This window comes from Sus scrofa, chromosome 18, assembly GCF_054392235.1.
Source record: "Sus scrofa isolate SSC_HxYL_T2T_F1_AM1 chromosome 18, Sscrofa_HxYL_maternal_Yorkshire_Landrace_v2.0, whole genome shotgun sequence".
Lineage (NCBI taxonomy): Eukaryota > Metazoa > Chordata > Mammalia > Artiodactyla > Suidae > Sus > Sus scrofa.
In genome coordinates this window covers 30,458,113-30,475,646 of record NC_139400.1, presented here as the reverse complement: position 1 = coordinate 30,475,646, position 17,534 = coordinate 30,458,113, and the positions used below count along the sequence as shown (strand labels likewise).

At 38.2% G+C, this 17,534-nt stretch overlaps 1 protein-coding gene across 4 annotated transcripts in view; it reads right to left on the bottom strand.

Moving 5' to 3' along the window:
- The window catches only part of GRM8 (glutamate metabotropic receptor 8), a 795,220-nt gene that overhangs the window by 156,583 nt on the left and 621,103 nt on the right, over window positions 1–17,534 (bottom strand). For all 4 annotated transcript variants that reach the window (XM_021079053.2, XM_005673194.4, XM_085005941.1 and 1 more), the window contains one exon: window positions 16,269–16,405. In XM_021079053.2, coding sequence (XP_020934712.2) covers window positions 16,269–16,405 — 137 coding nt within the window. The remainder of the gene's footprint in view (window positions 1–16,268; window positions 16,406–17,534) is intronic.

Sequence of the window (17,534 nt, the reverse complement as noted above, 5' to 3'; positions counted from 1 at the left end):
CCCATTGTGGCTCAGCGACAATGAATCTGACTAGCATCCATGAGGATGCAGGTTCAATCCCTGGCATTACTCAGTGGGTTAAGGATCCAGCATTGCCATGAGCTGTGGTGTAGGTCGCAGACACGACTTGGATCTGGTATTGCTGTGGCTGTGGTGTAGGCCAGTGGCTACAGCTCCAATTCGACCCTTAGCCTGGGAACCTCCATATGCTGCAGGGGAGGCCCTAAAAAAAAGAAAGAAGAAATATAGGAAAGGAACAACTTTAAGGAAGTCTTAGAAACTCAGACAACAACGTTAGTGTAATACTGATAGAAGGGACAGAAAAGTGAAGCAGGAGAAGAAAGAACATAGGTCTGTTTTCACAGATGATGATGTTAAGAGGATGTAGACCAGGGTGGTAGTACTTTTAAATCAGAACTTTCTTTCTTAGGTACATTTGCTGTGATTGCAGTAAGCACACCGCAGCAAAGGGTGCACTATAGCAGTTATAGAAGATCTGAGGTATATGTTGCAGCAAGAAAGTTTCTTTTTCTTATTTTCTAAAGACATTCTTTATTAAAGGGTTAAATATAAACTCCCAAACTGTCATATAAAAATGATTTAATTTGGATCTGAGACATCACTTTTCCCTGCTGTTTTTCTCTACATATAATTCAACAAACACTCATAGGAGGTTTATGCATAATTACTTTGCAGGTGTCCTTCAGAGTGAATAACTAAACAAGGTTTGGTAACATCCATACCATGGAATCCTACTCAGCAGTTAAAAAAGCACAACAACATTTGTAAATTTCGAGGGAAGGACACTGAGTGAAAAAAAAAGCCAAATCCAACAGGTTACACACAACATGACTTCATTCACACAACAGTCTTGAAAAGGTAAATTTATACAAATAGAGGCTACATTAGGTTATTGCCAGGAAGTAAAGGGAGGCATATGGGTGGGAAGTGGGTATGGCCACTAAATGACAACTTGGGGGATCCTTGACCTATGTCTTGACTGTAGCGGTAGATACATGAACCTACAGAGGTAACAAAAAGGCAGGTACACACACACACACACACACACACACACAAGTAAAACAGGAGATATGAATAAGATTGGTGGACTGTATAAATATCAAGATCTTGCTTGTGCTGTTACACTATAGTTTTTCAAGATGTTATTATTGGGGTGAAATTGAGCAAAGGGGACACAGGCTCCTTTGTTATTATTTCTTACAACTGTGTGTGAGTCTGCAATTATCTCAAAATAATGTTTTATTAAAAATGACTTTAGAACAAAGAAGAGCAATCAAATGTTAGTAAAATTTAGTATATTTCTGTGCCCTTGTTATATCCCTCTGTCATTTATTTATGGATTTAAGAAGGAAAGTTATTTCCCCCCGAGTTTTATACACAATTGCACATTTCTGCGACTTCACTTGGAGAAAAGGATCTATGACCTTAACAAGATGGATTAGGGACTTGGGGAGGATTGCAGCTTCTGGCTCTATTTTCCTTTCTTAGATTTTGGAAGCTTTGAGGAAAGATGTCATGTTAAACTTGATTCAGTCAACAGACATATTAACTTCGTTTTAGTTTCATGCTCTTATCTGCTACTGACTTAGCTGGGGGCTACACATTTTATTTGTATATAATACTTTTTAGTTCCTACATGTGATTCTCTTGTATTTTCTAGATTTTACATAATAGTGATGTGTCCACTGACACTGTACCCTAGAATACAGAGTTCACATATATTTTAGTAAATTTACCATATGAAAATAATTTTTTACCAGTTATTCCTCTACTCTACAATATGATTTTATGTTTTTAACCTTATTGTAACTTTACTGATTCTTCTCATTATGTTAAAATTACTCTTATTTTATTCCTCCCAAGGTTAAATAAGGATTAAAATACCATTTATTATCATTTTTATTACTTTTTTATCCCCATAAAAGTCTAGAGTCACTATCTTCCTTTGCCCTTCCTTCGTGTTGCTATAAAGAGGCACTTTATGTTACGTCTTTCTTTAGTTGCACTGTATTTTTGGTTTTGCTTTTTTCCAGTTTGACCCCTATCATTATTTTTTTAGCTTTCTTGTCCCTTTCTGTGTCATTTTTGTTGTTATTTATCAAAATAACTAAGCACTTATGACTCTCCCTCTATTTTATTAGTAATGATAGATTTTTTTTTTTAGTGCTTCACTTATATTTTTTTCCTGACGAACTACTGGATTCCTTGGATGTTATTACATTACTCCAGGAATCTGCCTCTAACTAGATCTGAATAATTGAATCCAACTTTTCAATTCTCAATCAGATTGAATAATTTTATATGGCCTAATTTTATATGTTCTCAAAATAGTAGCATAATTATTTCTTACTCTACTGAACAACCTAGATAAATCTACTAGCCATAATTAATAATGAGAATATTTAACTTGACTACTAGCTAAAATTTATAAATTCCCTTTATCCTTTCTTCCAATTTACTTGTTTGTTTGTTTACTACTCTGATAAATATATCTTAGTAAGTCCTTTTAAATGTTTTATGAAGAAAAAATATTCAAACTAAGCAGATGGACAGATAAAGCAGAGAGACAATTAGGCAAAATAGGAAAGAAATTAATTCTTCATGACGGCTTCTACTAATAATAGAACTACCTCTTCTCCAACCAGTCTATACTTTGCTTCCCCAAATGTTTCCCTGAAGTTTAAAGTTGAGAATAACTCTATTGAAAAGCTCACTGCAGCCTAAAGAATATTAGCTTGTGTTCTAATAGTCTTTGAGACTCTATACAATTTAGCTTCAAACTGTCCTTCTTCACTCCCCATGATATTTTCAGCCCAAATAGTCCTCCGTTCTGGCAGCTCAGGATCACGCTCAGTTCCTTAAATAAACTTTGACCTTTAATACCTTTCTATGAAAATCTCCTTATCTCCATCAGTGCACTTACATCTTAAGTCCAATTGATGTGCATCCCTAACTTAGGGGTGATGCTGGGGAATGAATCTGAAACACCTCTAAGGCATTCCAGCACCTTGTAGAGCAATGGCACATTGGAGGCACTTTATTCTGGAATGAATGGATAGAAAAATGGAAGGAAGGAAGGATATATGGATGCTTTTGCCATAGCCTATATACTCTTCCAACCCTTTCTGGCCACCAAAGTAACTGAAAATTCAATTTGAATTCAACAAACTTTATCCATTCCCTCTAGTCCAAGGTGATCATTACATGTTTTAAATTCACAGTTTCTTCTTTAATCTGTACCTGTCTAATTATGCTTTCATTGTAATTATTTGAGTATACGGTTGCCTCTAATGGATTTTAAGTTATTTGATATCAGGAAGTTTATTTTCTTGAAAGTTGTACTCCTCAATAGCTTAGCATCCTGCCTGGCAGGGAACAGTCACTGAATAAATACTCTGTGTACAAGTCCACTTCCTAATCAATAATCTTGGATCAGTGCTCCATATTAAGTCAATATTAGAAAACATCAGCATATTGTTCATGACGTATTTGACAAATACTTATCGAGCACCTATTCTGTACTAGCAAGAATGTAAACTTTAATCACCTTGACACTTGCTCAACGTGTTAGAAACATAAATCTACCATTTATTTTCTCATAAACAAAACATACTTACTGACCCCCAAATGGCTTGTTTTGAAAAGAATAAATTTGCATCTAGTGCACAAAAATATAGTTTTGACAATTAATCACCTTGTTACAAGGAAAGAACGCAGATAAAGTCTTTTCAGAATACAGTACAAAAGTAGGAACTGGAGTAAAGTCCTATTGGAATGTAATAAAGTGTCTCAGAGAATTCATATTTTGTAAGATGGGAAGAGCTTTATATGATTCTTGTCTCATAGGGTGAATGATCTTTTGTATGCACTGACCATCATACGAAAGAGCATTTTCAAATGCAGGCAACTTTGGAAATGGAGAAACAGAAACAAAAAGAAAATGCATGACATCTAAGAGCCAAAGCAAATAAAGGGTCAAGTGTCCCCTCAAATATTATTTACATTCCATGCACTCCAGCCCCTAATTCAAGACTATTTCAATGTTCTCATTATTGGAAAATTGTTCCTCTATGCCATTAGGGAATCTAATGATTTCTGTTAAAAACTTTTGAAGTTTATCCAAAACAATAAAATCATGAGGCAAATAAGAGAACTCAGAAATTCTCTCTCTCTGTATTTCAAGCAAATTAAGCAACCTTTGATATAGCATGTATTCAACTGACTATCGACAGGCAAAGATATATATTCAATTAAAATACCATGTTATAAGTGCTAAACCACACGTACATAGGAAAGAAAGATGAAATTTGGCTGAATTCCACCAGAAAACTCACATGAGTTTCTGGTTGTCCCCAAAGCATTGACTCATGGAGACTACTTTTTTTTTTTTTTCATAACAAAATAAACATTTGGGATTTATTATATAGGTACAGGCAAGTTATCATACTGTGTGCACCTCTTTTTACAGTTACTCCCTATTCAGGATATCAAGATAAAGACATAAAAGACTTCTCATATATGGAATTTCAGATTGCAATATCCATTATAGTCCTCCGCAACAGGCTGGTTATCTTGGCAAAAACAAAACAAAACAAAATTATTATTACTGTATTCATTTAACACTGAATATGTAGCAAGCATGTCCTAGAATCTTTGTATATGCAATTTCCTTGAGCTATCTCAATAACTTTATGAAGTAGTTATGATTGTTTCATGCAGGTGAAGAATCTGAGACCTAAAGATGTAAAATGGCATGCCCAAGGATCATGAACGGAAGGCTGGAATACAAAAATCTTCTTTCTCCCTTTGAGGTCTTGTTCTTGGCTGCTATATTCCAATGCATGTAATCGTCATAGTAAGCCTGTTTATTATCCCAACTTAACAGATGAGGAGAATGATACTCAGAATTTAGTACCTTGTCAAGAGTTACTTTCTTCTATGGAATGGTCCACACAAAAGTAAATGAAGTCCTTCTCCTTTGGGTCACTCTTTCCAGTTGACACAGTGCTTCTGATAACTGGTTATTATGAACACTTATGAAGTCATTAGCCTTTACTATTTTTATTGATCTTCAAATTATTTACTTGAATAAAAAAAGAAGAAAATAAAACCACAAAAATGTATGTCTCATTCCTACAGTAATGCAGAAAGAGTAGCTCTGATTGGAAGTGTAAAAAAGTAAGCCCTCAGTTCTTTTAGATCCATCCAGTAACTTCCCTAAACCTTCTCCCTGTGAACTGCAAGTGGCATATGGCTGTTCTTTTGGCAGTTTAGGCTCTGCTGTTTTCTTTCAACCTCTAGGTTACAATATGTTTTGTAATCACTAACAAGGACCACCTGCCTCTTGAGAGTCAGCCTAACAAAACGGAGAGGTCTAATTGTTCAAATTCACTCTCAGGTAGACATTACACCCTTCATGTGTGGACTGAGATTACTGAATAAAAAAACTTAAATCAAAGTAAACAATTGTACAACTTACTGTAACTGCTAAGTTGAGAACACATGTTACTTCTGTACAAAAGAAAAAAAATAATTTGAAACAATAAAGACAATGTTTTTGAGGAAATAAAACACCTCATTTGCTAGGGAATAAAAAAACCCTATTATTTTAAAAGTTTTTCACTCCACTAAGAAATATTCAGGGCAAATTTATTGCGCTCATATATGCTTAATCATACACCCTCTGTGCACAAAATTATCCCTGTAGTTGAATTCAGTTAGAAAAACTGGCTCTTTGATGTTCCCCTGAGGCTCAGCAGGTTAAGGATGTGGTGCTCTCACTGTAGTGGTTCAAGTCACTGTAGTGGCCTGGGTCCATTCCCTGGCCCTGGAACTTCAGCATGTCATGGGTGCAGCAAAAAAAAAGAAAAAGAAAGAAAAAGGAAAAGAAAGAAAGAAGGGAAGAAAGGAAGGAAGGAAGGAAGGGAAGGGAAGGAAAGGGAGGAAGGGAGGGAGAGGGAGAGGGGGAGAGAGAGAGAGAGAGAGAGGGAGAGAAAGAAAGAAAGAAAGAAAGAAAGAAAGAAAGAAAGAAAGAAAGAAAGAAAGAAAGAAAGAAAGAAAGAAAGAAAGAAAGAAAGAAAGAAAGAAAGAAAGGAAGAAAGGAAGGAAGGAAGGAAACTGGCTCTTTGAAAATAAGCCAAATTCAATCCAATAACTGGCTGATGGATGCTTACCATTGAGAGTCTGAAACCTGTTGCAAATCTGCTTTAATAGAATCAGGAGAGATGCAGTGGACAGGGAAGAGTGCTCCACCTCTGTTGCCCCTCACCATCAACATCCACCAGCAATCAGGCCACAATAGGAACATTTCCCTGGGCTTCAGGTGCAAAACGTGGTCATAGATTCATCTCTGCCCCTGCCTCATCATACTAGAATTGTTGGTCTGAGTGTCTGTTTATCCTCCCAGTCTGTGAGCATCCAGAGAGCAGTGTCCACATTTTCGCTCTAATCCCAATTCTTAACACGGAATATGTGCACAGAATGAATTTATCCAATCCATTCAAAAAGAACTGCCTAGGAGATAGTATTGCATGTTACCATAGGAAATGAAACTCTACTTACATTCAATAAAGTTTATTTATTTTTTTTTTACTTTTTTTATTACTCAAATGAATTTATCACATCTGTAGTTATATAATGATCATAACAATCTGCTTTCACAGGATTTCCATCCAGCAGCCCAAGCACATCCTCCCACCCCCCAAACTCTCTCCTCCAGAGACCATAAGTTTTTCAATGTATGTGAGTCAGTAGCTGTTCTGCAAAGAAGTTCAGTCTGTCCTTTTTTCAGATTCCACATGTCAGTGAAAGCATTTGATGTTGGTGTCTCATTGTATGGCTGACTTCACTTAGCATGATAATTTCTAGGTCCATCCATGTTGCTAAAAATGCCAGTATTTCGTTCTTTTTAATGGCTAATATTCCATTGTGTATATGTACCACATCTTCTTTATCCACTCCTCTGTCGATGGACATTTAGGTTGTTTCCATGTCTTGGCTATTGTAAATAGTGCTGAAATGAACATTGGAGTTCATGCATCTTTTTAAGTCACAGTTTTCTCTGGGTAGATGCCCAGGAGTGGGACTGTTGGATCAAATGGTAGTTCTATCTTGAGTTTTCTGAGGAATCACCATACTGCTTTCCACAGTGGTTGCACCAACTGACCATCCCACCAACAGTGTACTAGGGTTCCATTTTCTCCGCACCCTCTCCAACACTTACTGTTTGTAGACTTTTGGATGATGGCCATTCTGGCTGGTGTAAGGTGGTACCTCCGAGTGGTTTTGATTTGCATTTCTCTAATAATGAGTGATGTTGAACATGTTTTCATGTGTTTTTTGGCCATCTGTATGTCTTCTTTGAAGAGTTGTCTGTTTAGACCTCCTGCCCATTTTTTGATGGGGTTGTTTGTTTTTTTGGTATGGAGCTGCAGAAGTTGTTTGTAAATTTTGGAGCTCAATCCCTTGTCAGTTGATTCACTTGCAAAGATTTTCTCCCATTCTGTGGGTTGTCTTTACATTTTGTTTAGGATTTCCTTTGCTGTACAGAAACTTTGAAGTTTGATTAGGTCCCATTTGTTTATTTTTGTTTTTTGCTGTCAGTACTCTAAGAGGTGGATCTGAGAAGATATTGCTGTCGTTTATGTCATGGAGTGTTTGGCCTAAGTTTTCCTCTAAGAGTTTGATAGTGTCTGGTCTTATATCTAGGTCTTTCATCCATTTGGAGTTTCTTTTTGTGTATGGTGTTAGGAAGTGTTCTAATTTCATTCTTTTCCAAGCGGCTGTCCAGTTTTCCCAGCACCACTTATTGAACAAGCTGTCCTTTCTCCATTGTATGTTCTTGCCTCCTTTGTCATAGATTAATTGGCTGTAGGTACGTGGGTTGAATTCTGGGCTTTCTATCCTGTTCCACTGATGTATATTTCTGTCTTTGTGCCAGTACCATATGGTTTTGATGACTGTTGCTTTGTAGTATAGTCTGAAGTCCGGGAGCCTGATGCCTCCAGCTCCATCTTTGTTTTTCAGGATGTCTTTGGCTATTCTGGGTCTTTTGTGCTTCCAAACAAACTTTAAACTATTTTGTTTGAGTTCTGTGAAAAATGTCTGTATATTGCCTTAGGTAATATAGTCATTTTGATAATATTACTCTTCCAATCACGAGCATGGCATATCTTTCCATCTATTTGTGTCATCTTTGATTTCTTTCCTTGGTATCTTGCAGTTTTCAGAGTACAGGTCTTTTGTCTCTTTAGGTAGGTTTACCCCTAGGTATTTTATTCTTTTGGATGCGATGGTAAATGGGATTGCTTCCCTAATTTCTTTTTCTGCTCTTTCATTGTTAGTGTATAGAAATGCTGTCAATTTCTGTGTATTAATTTTGTATCCTGCAACTTTGCCAAATTCATGGATGAGCTCTAACAGCTTTCTGGTAGAGTCTTTAGGATTCTCTAGGTATAGTATCATGTCATCTGCAACTAGGGATAGTTTTACTTCTTCCTTTCCAATTTGGATTCCTTTTATTTCTTTTACTTCTCTGATTGCTGCGGCTAGAACTTCCAGAACTATGTTGAAGTGTAGTGGCGAGAGCGGACATCTTTGTCTTGTTCCCGATCTCAGCGGGAATTCTTTCAGCTTTTCACCATTGAGAATGATGTTAGCTGTGGGTTTTTCATATATGGCCTTTATTATGTTGAGGTAGGTTCCCTCTCTGCCCACTTTCTGAAGGGTTTTAATCAGAAATGGGTGTTGGATTTTGTCAAAGGCTTGTTCTGCCTCTATTGAGAGGATCATATTGTTTTTATTCTTCAGTTTGTTAATGTGGTGTATCACACTGATGGATTTGTGGATATTGAAGAACCATTGAATCCCTGGGATAAATCCCACTTGATCATGATGTACAATCCTTTTAATGTATTGTTGGATGTGGTTTGCTAGTATCTTGTTGAGGATTTTTGCATCGATGTTCATCAGTGAAATTGGCCTGTAGTTTTCTTTTTTTGTGGTGTCTTTGTCTGATTTTGGTATCCGGGCGATGGTGGCCTCATAGAATGAGTTTGGGAGAATCCCTTCCTCTGAAATTTTTTGAAATGGTTTCAGAAGGATAGGTGTTCACTCTTCTCTAAATATTTGATAGAATTTGCCTGTGAAGCCATCTGGTCCTGGACTTTTGTTTGTTGGAAGTTTTTTAATCACAGTTTCAATTTCAGTTCTTGTGATTGGTCCATTCATCTTTTCTATTTCATCTTGGTTTAGTCTTGGAAGATTGTACTTTTCTAAGAATCTGTCCATTTCTTCTAGGTTTTCCCTTTTACTGGCATATAGTTGCAATATCATAGTCTCCTAGGATCCTTTGTATTTCTGTGATGTCCTTTGTTACTTCTCCTTTTTCATTTCTAATTTTATTGATTTGAGTCCTCTCTGTTTTTTTCTTGATAAGTCTGGCTAGGGATTTATCAATTCTGTTGATCTTTCAAAGAACCAGCTTTTCGTTTCATTGATATTTTCTATAGTTTTCTATGTTTCTAGTTCATTGCTTTCTGCTCTGATCTTTATGATTTCTTTCCTTCTACTAACTTTAGGTCTTGTCTCTTCTTCTCTCTCGAGCTGCTTTAGACGTAAAGTTAGCTTGTTTATTTGGGCGTTTTCTTGTTTCCTGAGGTGGGCTTGTATTGCTATAAACTTTCCTCTTAGAATGGCTTTTGCTGCATCCCATAGGTTTTGGAGTGTCGTATCTTTGTTGTCATTTGCTGCTAGGTATTTTTTAATTTCCTTTTTGATTTCTTCAGTGATCCATTGGTTGTTTAGTAGCATGTTGTTTAGTCTCCACGTGTTTTTTTGTTTGTTTGTTTGTTTGTTTGTTTGTTTTTTTTTTTGCAGTTTAATTCTTGTTGTTGATTTCCAGTCATATAGTGTTGTGGTCGGAAAAGATGCTTGATATGATTTCAATTTTCTTAAAGTTACCAAGGTTGGGTTTGTAGCCCAGGATATGATCAATCTTAGAGAATGTTCCATGTGCACTTGAGAAGAATGTGTATTCTGTTGATTTTGGATGGAATGTCATATAAACATCTATTAAGTCCATCTGGTTTAAAGCATCATTCAGGGCCTGTGTTTCCTTATTGATTTTCTGTCTGGTTGATCTGTCCATTACTGTAAGTGGGGTGTTAAAGTCCCCCACTATGATTGTGTTATTGTCTATTTGTCCTTTTAAGGTTGTTAGAAGTTGTTTTATATATTATGGTGAACCCATGTTGGGTGCATAGATACTTAAAATTGTTATATCCTCTTCTTGGATTGATCATTTGATCATTATGTTATGTCCTGCTTTGTCCCTTAAAATATTCTTCATTTTAAAGTCTATTTTGTCAGATATGAGTATTGATACTCTGGCTTTCTTTTGATCCCCGTTTGCATGAAATGCTTTCTACTGTCCTCTCACTTTCAATTTGTATGTGTCCCTAGAAGTGAAGTGGGTCTCCTGAAGACAGCATATTTCTGTATCCATTCAGCTAGTCTATGTCTTTTGGTTGGGGCGTTAAGTCCATTAACATTTAAGGTAATTATTGATACGTATGTTCTTATTGCCATTTTATTAATTGCTTTGGATTTGCTTTTGCTGCTCTTTTTCCTTTCCTTCTTCTCTTGTTCTTTTCTGCCTAGAGAAGTTCCTTTAGTATTTGTTGTAAGGCTGGTTTAGTGTTGCTGAATTCTCTCAGCTTTTGCTTATCTGAGAAGGTTTTGATTTCTCCTTCAAATCTGAATGAGAGCCTTGCTGGGTAGAGTAATCTTGGTTGAAGGTTTTTTCCTTTCATCACATTAAGTATATCATGCCACTCCCTTCTGGCCTGCTGAGTTTCTGTTGAAAAATCTGCCGATAACCTTATTGGGGTTCCCTTGGATGTTATTTGTTTCTTTTCCCTAGCTGCTTTCAAGATTTTCTGTCTCTAATCTTGGTCAGTTTGATTAATATGTGTCTTGGGGTGTTCCTCCTTGGGTTTATTTTATGTGGTACTCGTTGTGCTTCCTGGATTTGAGTGAGTGATTCCTTCCCCATGTTAGGGAAGTTTTTGGCTATTATCTCTTGGAATATTTTTTCTGTCTCCTCTCTCTCTTCTCCTTCTGGAACCCCTTGAATATGGATATTGGTGTGTTTAATGTTGTCCCAGAGTTCTCTGAGACTCTTCTTTTCAGTCTTTTTTCTCTTTGCTGTTCCACATCCATAATTTTCACTAATCTATCCTCCATCTCTCTTATTTTTTCTTCTGCCTCCTGTATTCTCCTGTTAGGTGCTTCTAATGAATTTCAGTTATTGTATTTTGCATCTCTTCTTGTTCAAGTTTTATATCTTGCATCTCTTTGGTTAGTGTTTCCTATAAGTTATCCATCTTTGCCTCCAGTTTATTTCCAATGTCTTGCATCATCTTAAGCATCAACAATCTAAAGTCTTTTTCCTGGAGGCTGAGAATCTCCTGATCACTTAGCTGATTTTCTGGGGTTTTTCCTTTCTCCCTCATCTGAGTTATAGTTCTCTGTCTTTTCATTTTTATAGGTTTTTGGTGTGGTGAACTTTTTACACAGAGTAGAATTGTAGCCTCTCTTACTTCTGATGTCTGCCCCCCTGTGGCTGAAGTCGGTATGGGGGGCTTGCTGTAGGCTTCCAGATGGGAGGGACTGATGCCTGTCCACTGGTAGGTGGAGCCGATTCTAATCCCTCTGGTGGGTGGCGTTTAGTCTCTGGATGGGATTAGAGGCAGCTGTGTGCCTGAGGGGTCTTTAGGTAGCCTGTTTACTGAGGGGCGGGGCTGTGATCCCACCTGGACTGTTGTTTTCCCTGGGGCTTCTCAGCAGCTGACTGATGGGTGGGGCTAGATTTTCCCCAAATGGCCACCTCCAGGAAAGGCATGGCTGCTGAATATTCTTGAGAGCTTTGCTTCCAATGTTCCTCCCTCACAACAAGCCACGTTCACTCCTGTTTTCCCAGGATGTCCTCCAAGTACTGCAGTCAGGTTTGACCCAGATTTCTATGGAGACTTTGCTTTGCCCTGGGACCCATTGCACATGAAAGTCTGTGTGTGCCTTTTAAGAATGGGGTCTCCATTTCCCCCAGTCCTGTGGAGCTCCTGCACACAAGCCCCACTGGCCTCCAGTGCCAGATGCTCCGGGGCTCTTTCTCCTTGTGCCAGATCCCCACACGTGAGAGTTTGAGGTGGGGCTCAGAACTCTCACTCCTGTAGGTGAGTCTCTGTGAACCAGTTAGTTTCCAGTCTGTGGAGCTTCCCACCCAGGAGGTATGGGGTTATTTATATCAAGAAATCACCCCTCCTACCTCTTTTTGTGTCCTCCTCTTTTTCTTCTGCAGTAGGACATCTTTTTTAAGGTCCAGTCCATTTGGGTGAAGAGTGCTCAGTCTTTAGTTGTGAATTTTGTTGTTTTTAGGAGAGAAGTTGAGCTCCAGTCCTTCTATTCCGCTATCTTAATCTCCAGCAGTATATCTTTATTAACTATTTTAGTACACTTTCATTAATCTGTACGGTCTGTAGTGATATCCCTATTTTCATTTGTTACTCAATAAAGTTTATTTTTTTAATGGCTGCACCCAGAATATGGAATTTCCTGGGCAAGGGATTGAATCTGAGCTGCATCAGCTGTGGTAATTCTGGATCCTTTAACTCACACTACAGACTGAATCTGCACCTCTGCATAGACTTGAACCATTGCATATCAATTCTTAACCCAACTCCCCACAGTAGGGCTCCAATAAAGTTTACTTTTAAGTATGGATAGATTTGCTAAAGTATTAAAGTCAATATTAAAGGCATGCAATTGGCAATGGGAACAAAAGAGCCCATTTTATTTTATTTTATTTTTTTGTCTTTTTGCCCTTTCTTGGACTGCTCTCGCGGCATATGGAGGTTCCCAGGCTAGGGGTTGAATCGGAGCTGTAGCCACCAGCCTACACCAGAGCCACAGCAACGCGGGATCCGAGCCTCGTTTGTGACCTACACCACAGCTCACGGCAACGCCAGATCATTAACCCACTGAGCAAGGGCAGGGATCAAACCCGCAACCTCATGGTTCCTAGTTGCATTCATTAACCACTGCACCATGACAGGAACTCCAAAAGAGCCCATTTTAAATGAACTTGCTAAAGCAAACTCAAGTGCCTCATCTAATAGCACCTCCACTTTTCTATTCACCATACTCATCCCCGAGTGCGAGCACTGACCATACAGAATCATGACATACTGGATTAATAATAGCTCATGTTTACGTGGTTCATGTATGCCAGGCCCTGGACTAACTGCTTTATTGTATTATTTCATTTAATTCTTATTACAAGTATCTAAGGTAGATGCTACTAATGTTTCTACTTTATAGATGACAAAAGTGAGGCAAGCCATTTGTTTGGTATCTTGCCTGAGATCTAAGCAGACCTCTAGTAAATCAACATTTTCCTAAGCAACCCCTACTCCACCTTGCAATAGAGAACTGATCCAGTTCCCAAGGAGAAACAGTCATTTTGTTTGTCCTGATAAAATTTAGAATTAAGGAGTTCTCATAGTGGCTCAGTGGAAATGAATCTGACTAGTAACCATGAGGTTGCGGTTCAATCCTTGGCCTCACTCAGTGGGTTAAGGATCTGGCATTGCTGTGAGCTATGGTGTAGGTCACAGACGAGGCTTGGATCTGGTGCGGCTTTGACCGTGGCATAGGCTGGCAGCTACAGCTCCAATTTGACCCCTAGCCTGGAAACCTCCATATGCCATGGGTGTGGCCCTAAAAAGGGAAAACAGAAAAATTAGAGTTCAACCCTTGACTTACAATCTCTCCTCAAAGTCTAATTCCCTCTCTTTTCTGGGAGTTGATTCTCTCTGTTCCTGTATAACTAGCATGGTTATCTAGTTATAAACAATCGTAAGCATGCATGAGAAATAATTTTTACAAATTATTTTGATACATTTTATGAGCAATCACACTATAATAAACATAAAACTTTTCATGCACCATAAATGTACATAAAAGAGCAGCTTGAGATTCAAAGTAAAGTTTTATAATAAATATATCATGTATATATAGAGATGTATATGTGAACACTTGTGTGTATAATCATTTTAGGTTTCTTTGTGTTACATATTAGTTTATGTATTTTTCAACTGTTGAATTTTGTTATTTAAATCCTCAATCATAAGAATATAATAAGCAGTTTGGTATTAATAAAAGTCAGATAAAAGGAGCTTCCCTATTTTTACCCTTATTTTCCTTGTTGTGTTGAATTATTTAATTTCACATGGTTCCACTGTCAAAGGGCTTTTGCCAAAAAGCAAATGATTTTCAGATTGGCATGAATAACCTGTAGAGTTATCAAAGCTATGTTTTGATAAATGTTGATTTGCATTGCAGGACAATGGATAAAATTTCATAAGGCTGACATGCAGTAATCTATCGCTATGTGGTTTTACATAGTTACAATGATAGTTGCAAATATAGGGTGTCATTGTGCATTATTAAATATGGAACTGTGACAATTATCAGGAAGTCATTACAGAGACAGTAAATCATAAATATCCTCATTTTGCTATTTCTCATTATATGGTTCTTTGCTGAAAACTTTGGTGACTGACTCATCAATGAAGCGCTTCAGGGGCTAGATCTGGACATACAGAAGTGAAAAATGTATTAAAAATACCCAATTGATGTCTTATGAGTGGGCTCAAACACGAGAAAGCACATACACATGTGTAACACACACATAGACAAGAATGATATTTCTCCCCACTGTCATGTTTGTCATAGGTCTTTGCCTTCCAGCTAGGATAAGCTATAGCCAGGAATTGAACTTAATTATTCATGTAAGAAATGAACTCAACTCTCAGTGTTATGGTAACTTTGAGAGTCAAGAAGATGAGACATTTTTATTAGAGGAAAGGGTGAAATACACATTAGAACAATTGACCAGTAGAAGAATACTTCTGGTTTGACAGATTTTTAAAGCATCTCACTGCCTACAGAGGAAATACTACAGTTATATTGATTCCTTAGCCATTCAGTTCCTATAAACAGTCCTATACAGTCACAGATGTATAGGAAAATGTGTATATGAACATTCACGTTCATGTACGAAAGAATCCCAATCCTTAGCTGAGATTATAGGGCACACCTCTTGTTTCTCTATATCAGAAGTAGCCTATGTGCATGGATATGGCATCATGAGCCTTTAAATTTTGAAATAATTCCTTACCCAGGTATAAGCAGATGCTGCTCCAACTACCCCTGCACCCTCCTCAGGCAGCCACCACCAGCCCCATGCCCTGTGACTTTGGGCCTCCCTCTTCCATCAAGTGCAGGATTGGCTTGCTGCTCCAGTGTCCTTTATGATTAGTGGGTGCTGGTACCAGATGGCTCTCCACAGTGTCCCCTAAGACTCCTTTCCTAGGCTAGCCCCCCAGAGGGCTACCTGCCAGCCAGATACATCAATATCATTCCTCCTCCTGTCACCATCCCTCAGGCCACCACCATCTCGTCCCAGTAGGAGAAGCCAGAGCCCTGGGTGGTGACAGCATGTCCCTGGGAAGGCAAATGCTCAACCACTTTTGGCACTGCCCCCAGGCTGGGCTCTCCAAGTTGTCCTCATGTTGCTGCTTATAGGAACTGCAAAATCTATGGGCCCTGATGGCCTCTATGGCACTTTTAGGGGGCAGGGACAGCAGGCAGTCCTGTGGGCTGTTAAAAAATCAAAACATCACCTTTGGGTATGTTAACTTCATTTGGTACTGTGATTCAAAGAGGTAATGTACACACAGGTCATGATTCACTTCCTTCCATCAGATGTGGCCATAAGATCTCAACATCAGATGTGGCGAAGGTGAAATACTCTAATTGTTAAGCCCCAACTTTATCATTCCTGGCACAGTTTGTCATCCTTCACCTCCCACCACTCACACACATACACACATACCCATACATCGTATAAACATCTGAAACTCGAGTCATTCAGAAAAGCGTGAAATTTCCCTCCCTGTGTATTTAGTCACTTAAAAGGAAATCAGATCTTTCATTAACTCCTTACAGAGATCAAATTCTTCTACAGACGTTTAAGACTTTCCATAACGTTTTAAAGTTGAAAAGGATCAAACATACATTCTCTAAAAATTTGTTGACAAGAAAATCAATTCTGACAAACATTATATACTTAAAGCATCTCTCCATGAGAACTACATAGATAACAGTAAGTTTATATTGATACTTGCTTTTAGATGAAGCTGGTTGGTCCAGTGCCCAATGATTTTGTACTCTGTACTTTTGTTGGTTATTTGATACTGGAAGATATCGTAACGGCCGGGAGCATCTCCATTTTCATTAAAAGTGACGGGTGTCCCTGCACTGCCTATAAATGTTCAGAAAACAACATTAATAACACTTCAGCAAGATAACCCACTGGGCTTATTTATCTCTAAGAAAGAATGGTAGATAAAAATATATTGTGCATAGTAAGAGATTTGAAGACTGTAATCCATACAAGGTCATTCTTGAAAGCATAATATCTCTGAGATGAAAAGAAGCCCAGACATACATTCAGGAAAAAGACCTGCTTCATCAGGCACATTAGAAAATAAATGAGGAGTATCCAAGTTGGACAACGTATGTAACAGTTAGATAAATAAAAGTTGATAGGCTGGATAGCCAACACTGGCTACAAAGAATGACAGTTAATAGAGAAGAGTATAAACTCCTTGAAGCATAACAGCTATTGTACAATATGAACTATGAGCAGCAACAAAAAAATATGGCAGGAGGACGTCCCAGCCGGATTCCCTAGAGTTTGACTTTATTCCGACTCGAACTCCTCTCTGAAGCAGTTGCCCGAACAAACTTGTCTTCTAAGCCTGTGCTTGTGCTACCCCTGCCCAAGAGGCTGTCGATGTGGGCTACTGCTGGGACCCTCTGGGGGGGTGAGGCAGTGGTAGCTGGGAAGTCCCAATTCTGCTCAGATCATAAAAGTTCCCCCAGGTCACTGTGATGAGTGTAATAGGGGCGGGGCAGCAGGATGCAAGAAGCATCCTCTTTTCTAAATTCCCATTTCTCTCAGAAGCTTTCATCTTTTCCTCTTAATAACTTCTGCTCATTTTTACTTTCCCCTCTTACTAACTTTTACATAACCATGGGTTTTAAAGAGTAGAAAGTGGTCACTACTCTCAATGTTTTCTTGTTCCATCGAGCCTCACTCTCTGCAGAGAACATCCTTTTCTCCAATGGCCATCAGGTGCTGCCCCCACCCCACCCTCTTCATCTTCTTGCATTATTCTTTGCTATCTTGATACGTTCACCTGATGCCAATCCCTTTTCTTTGTGCCTGTCTTCTCTCTGCAGGTTCTTGCCCTTGAATTTCTTCTCATGGTGTACCAGATTTAATTTCTATGCTGTACTAGAAAGTTCCCCTTCTTGCTATCTCTTTTCTGTGTTTTACTCTCCAAAAATATATACTACCAATAGTTATGTAAGTCAACTCTATATAT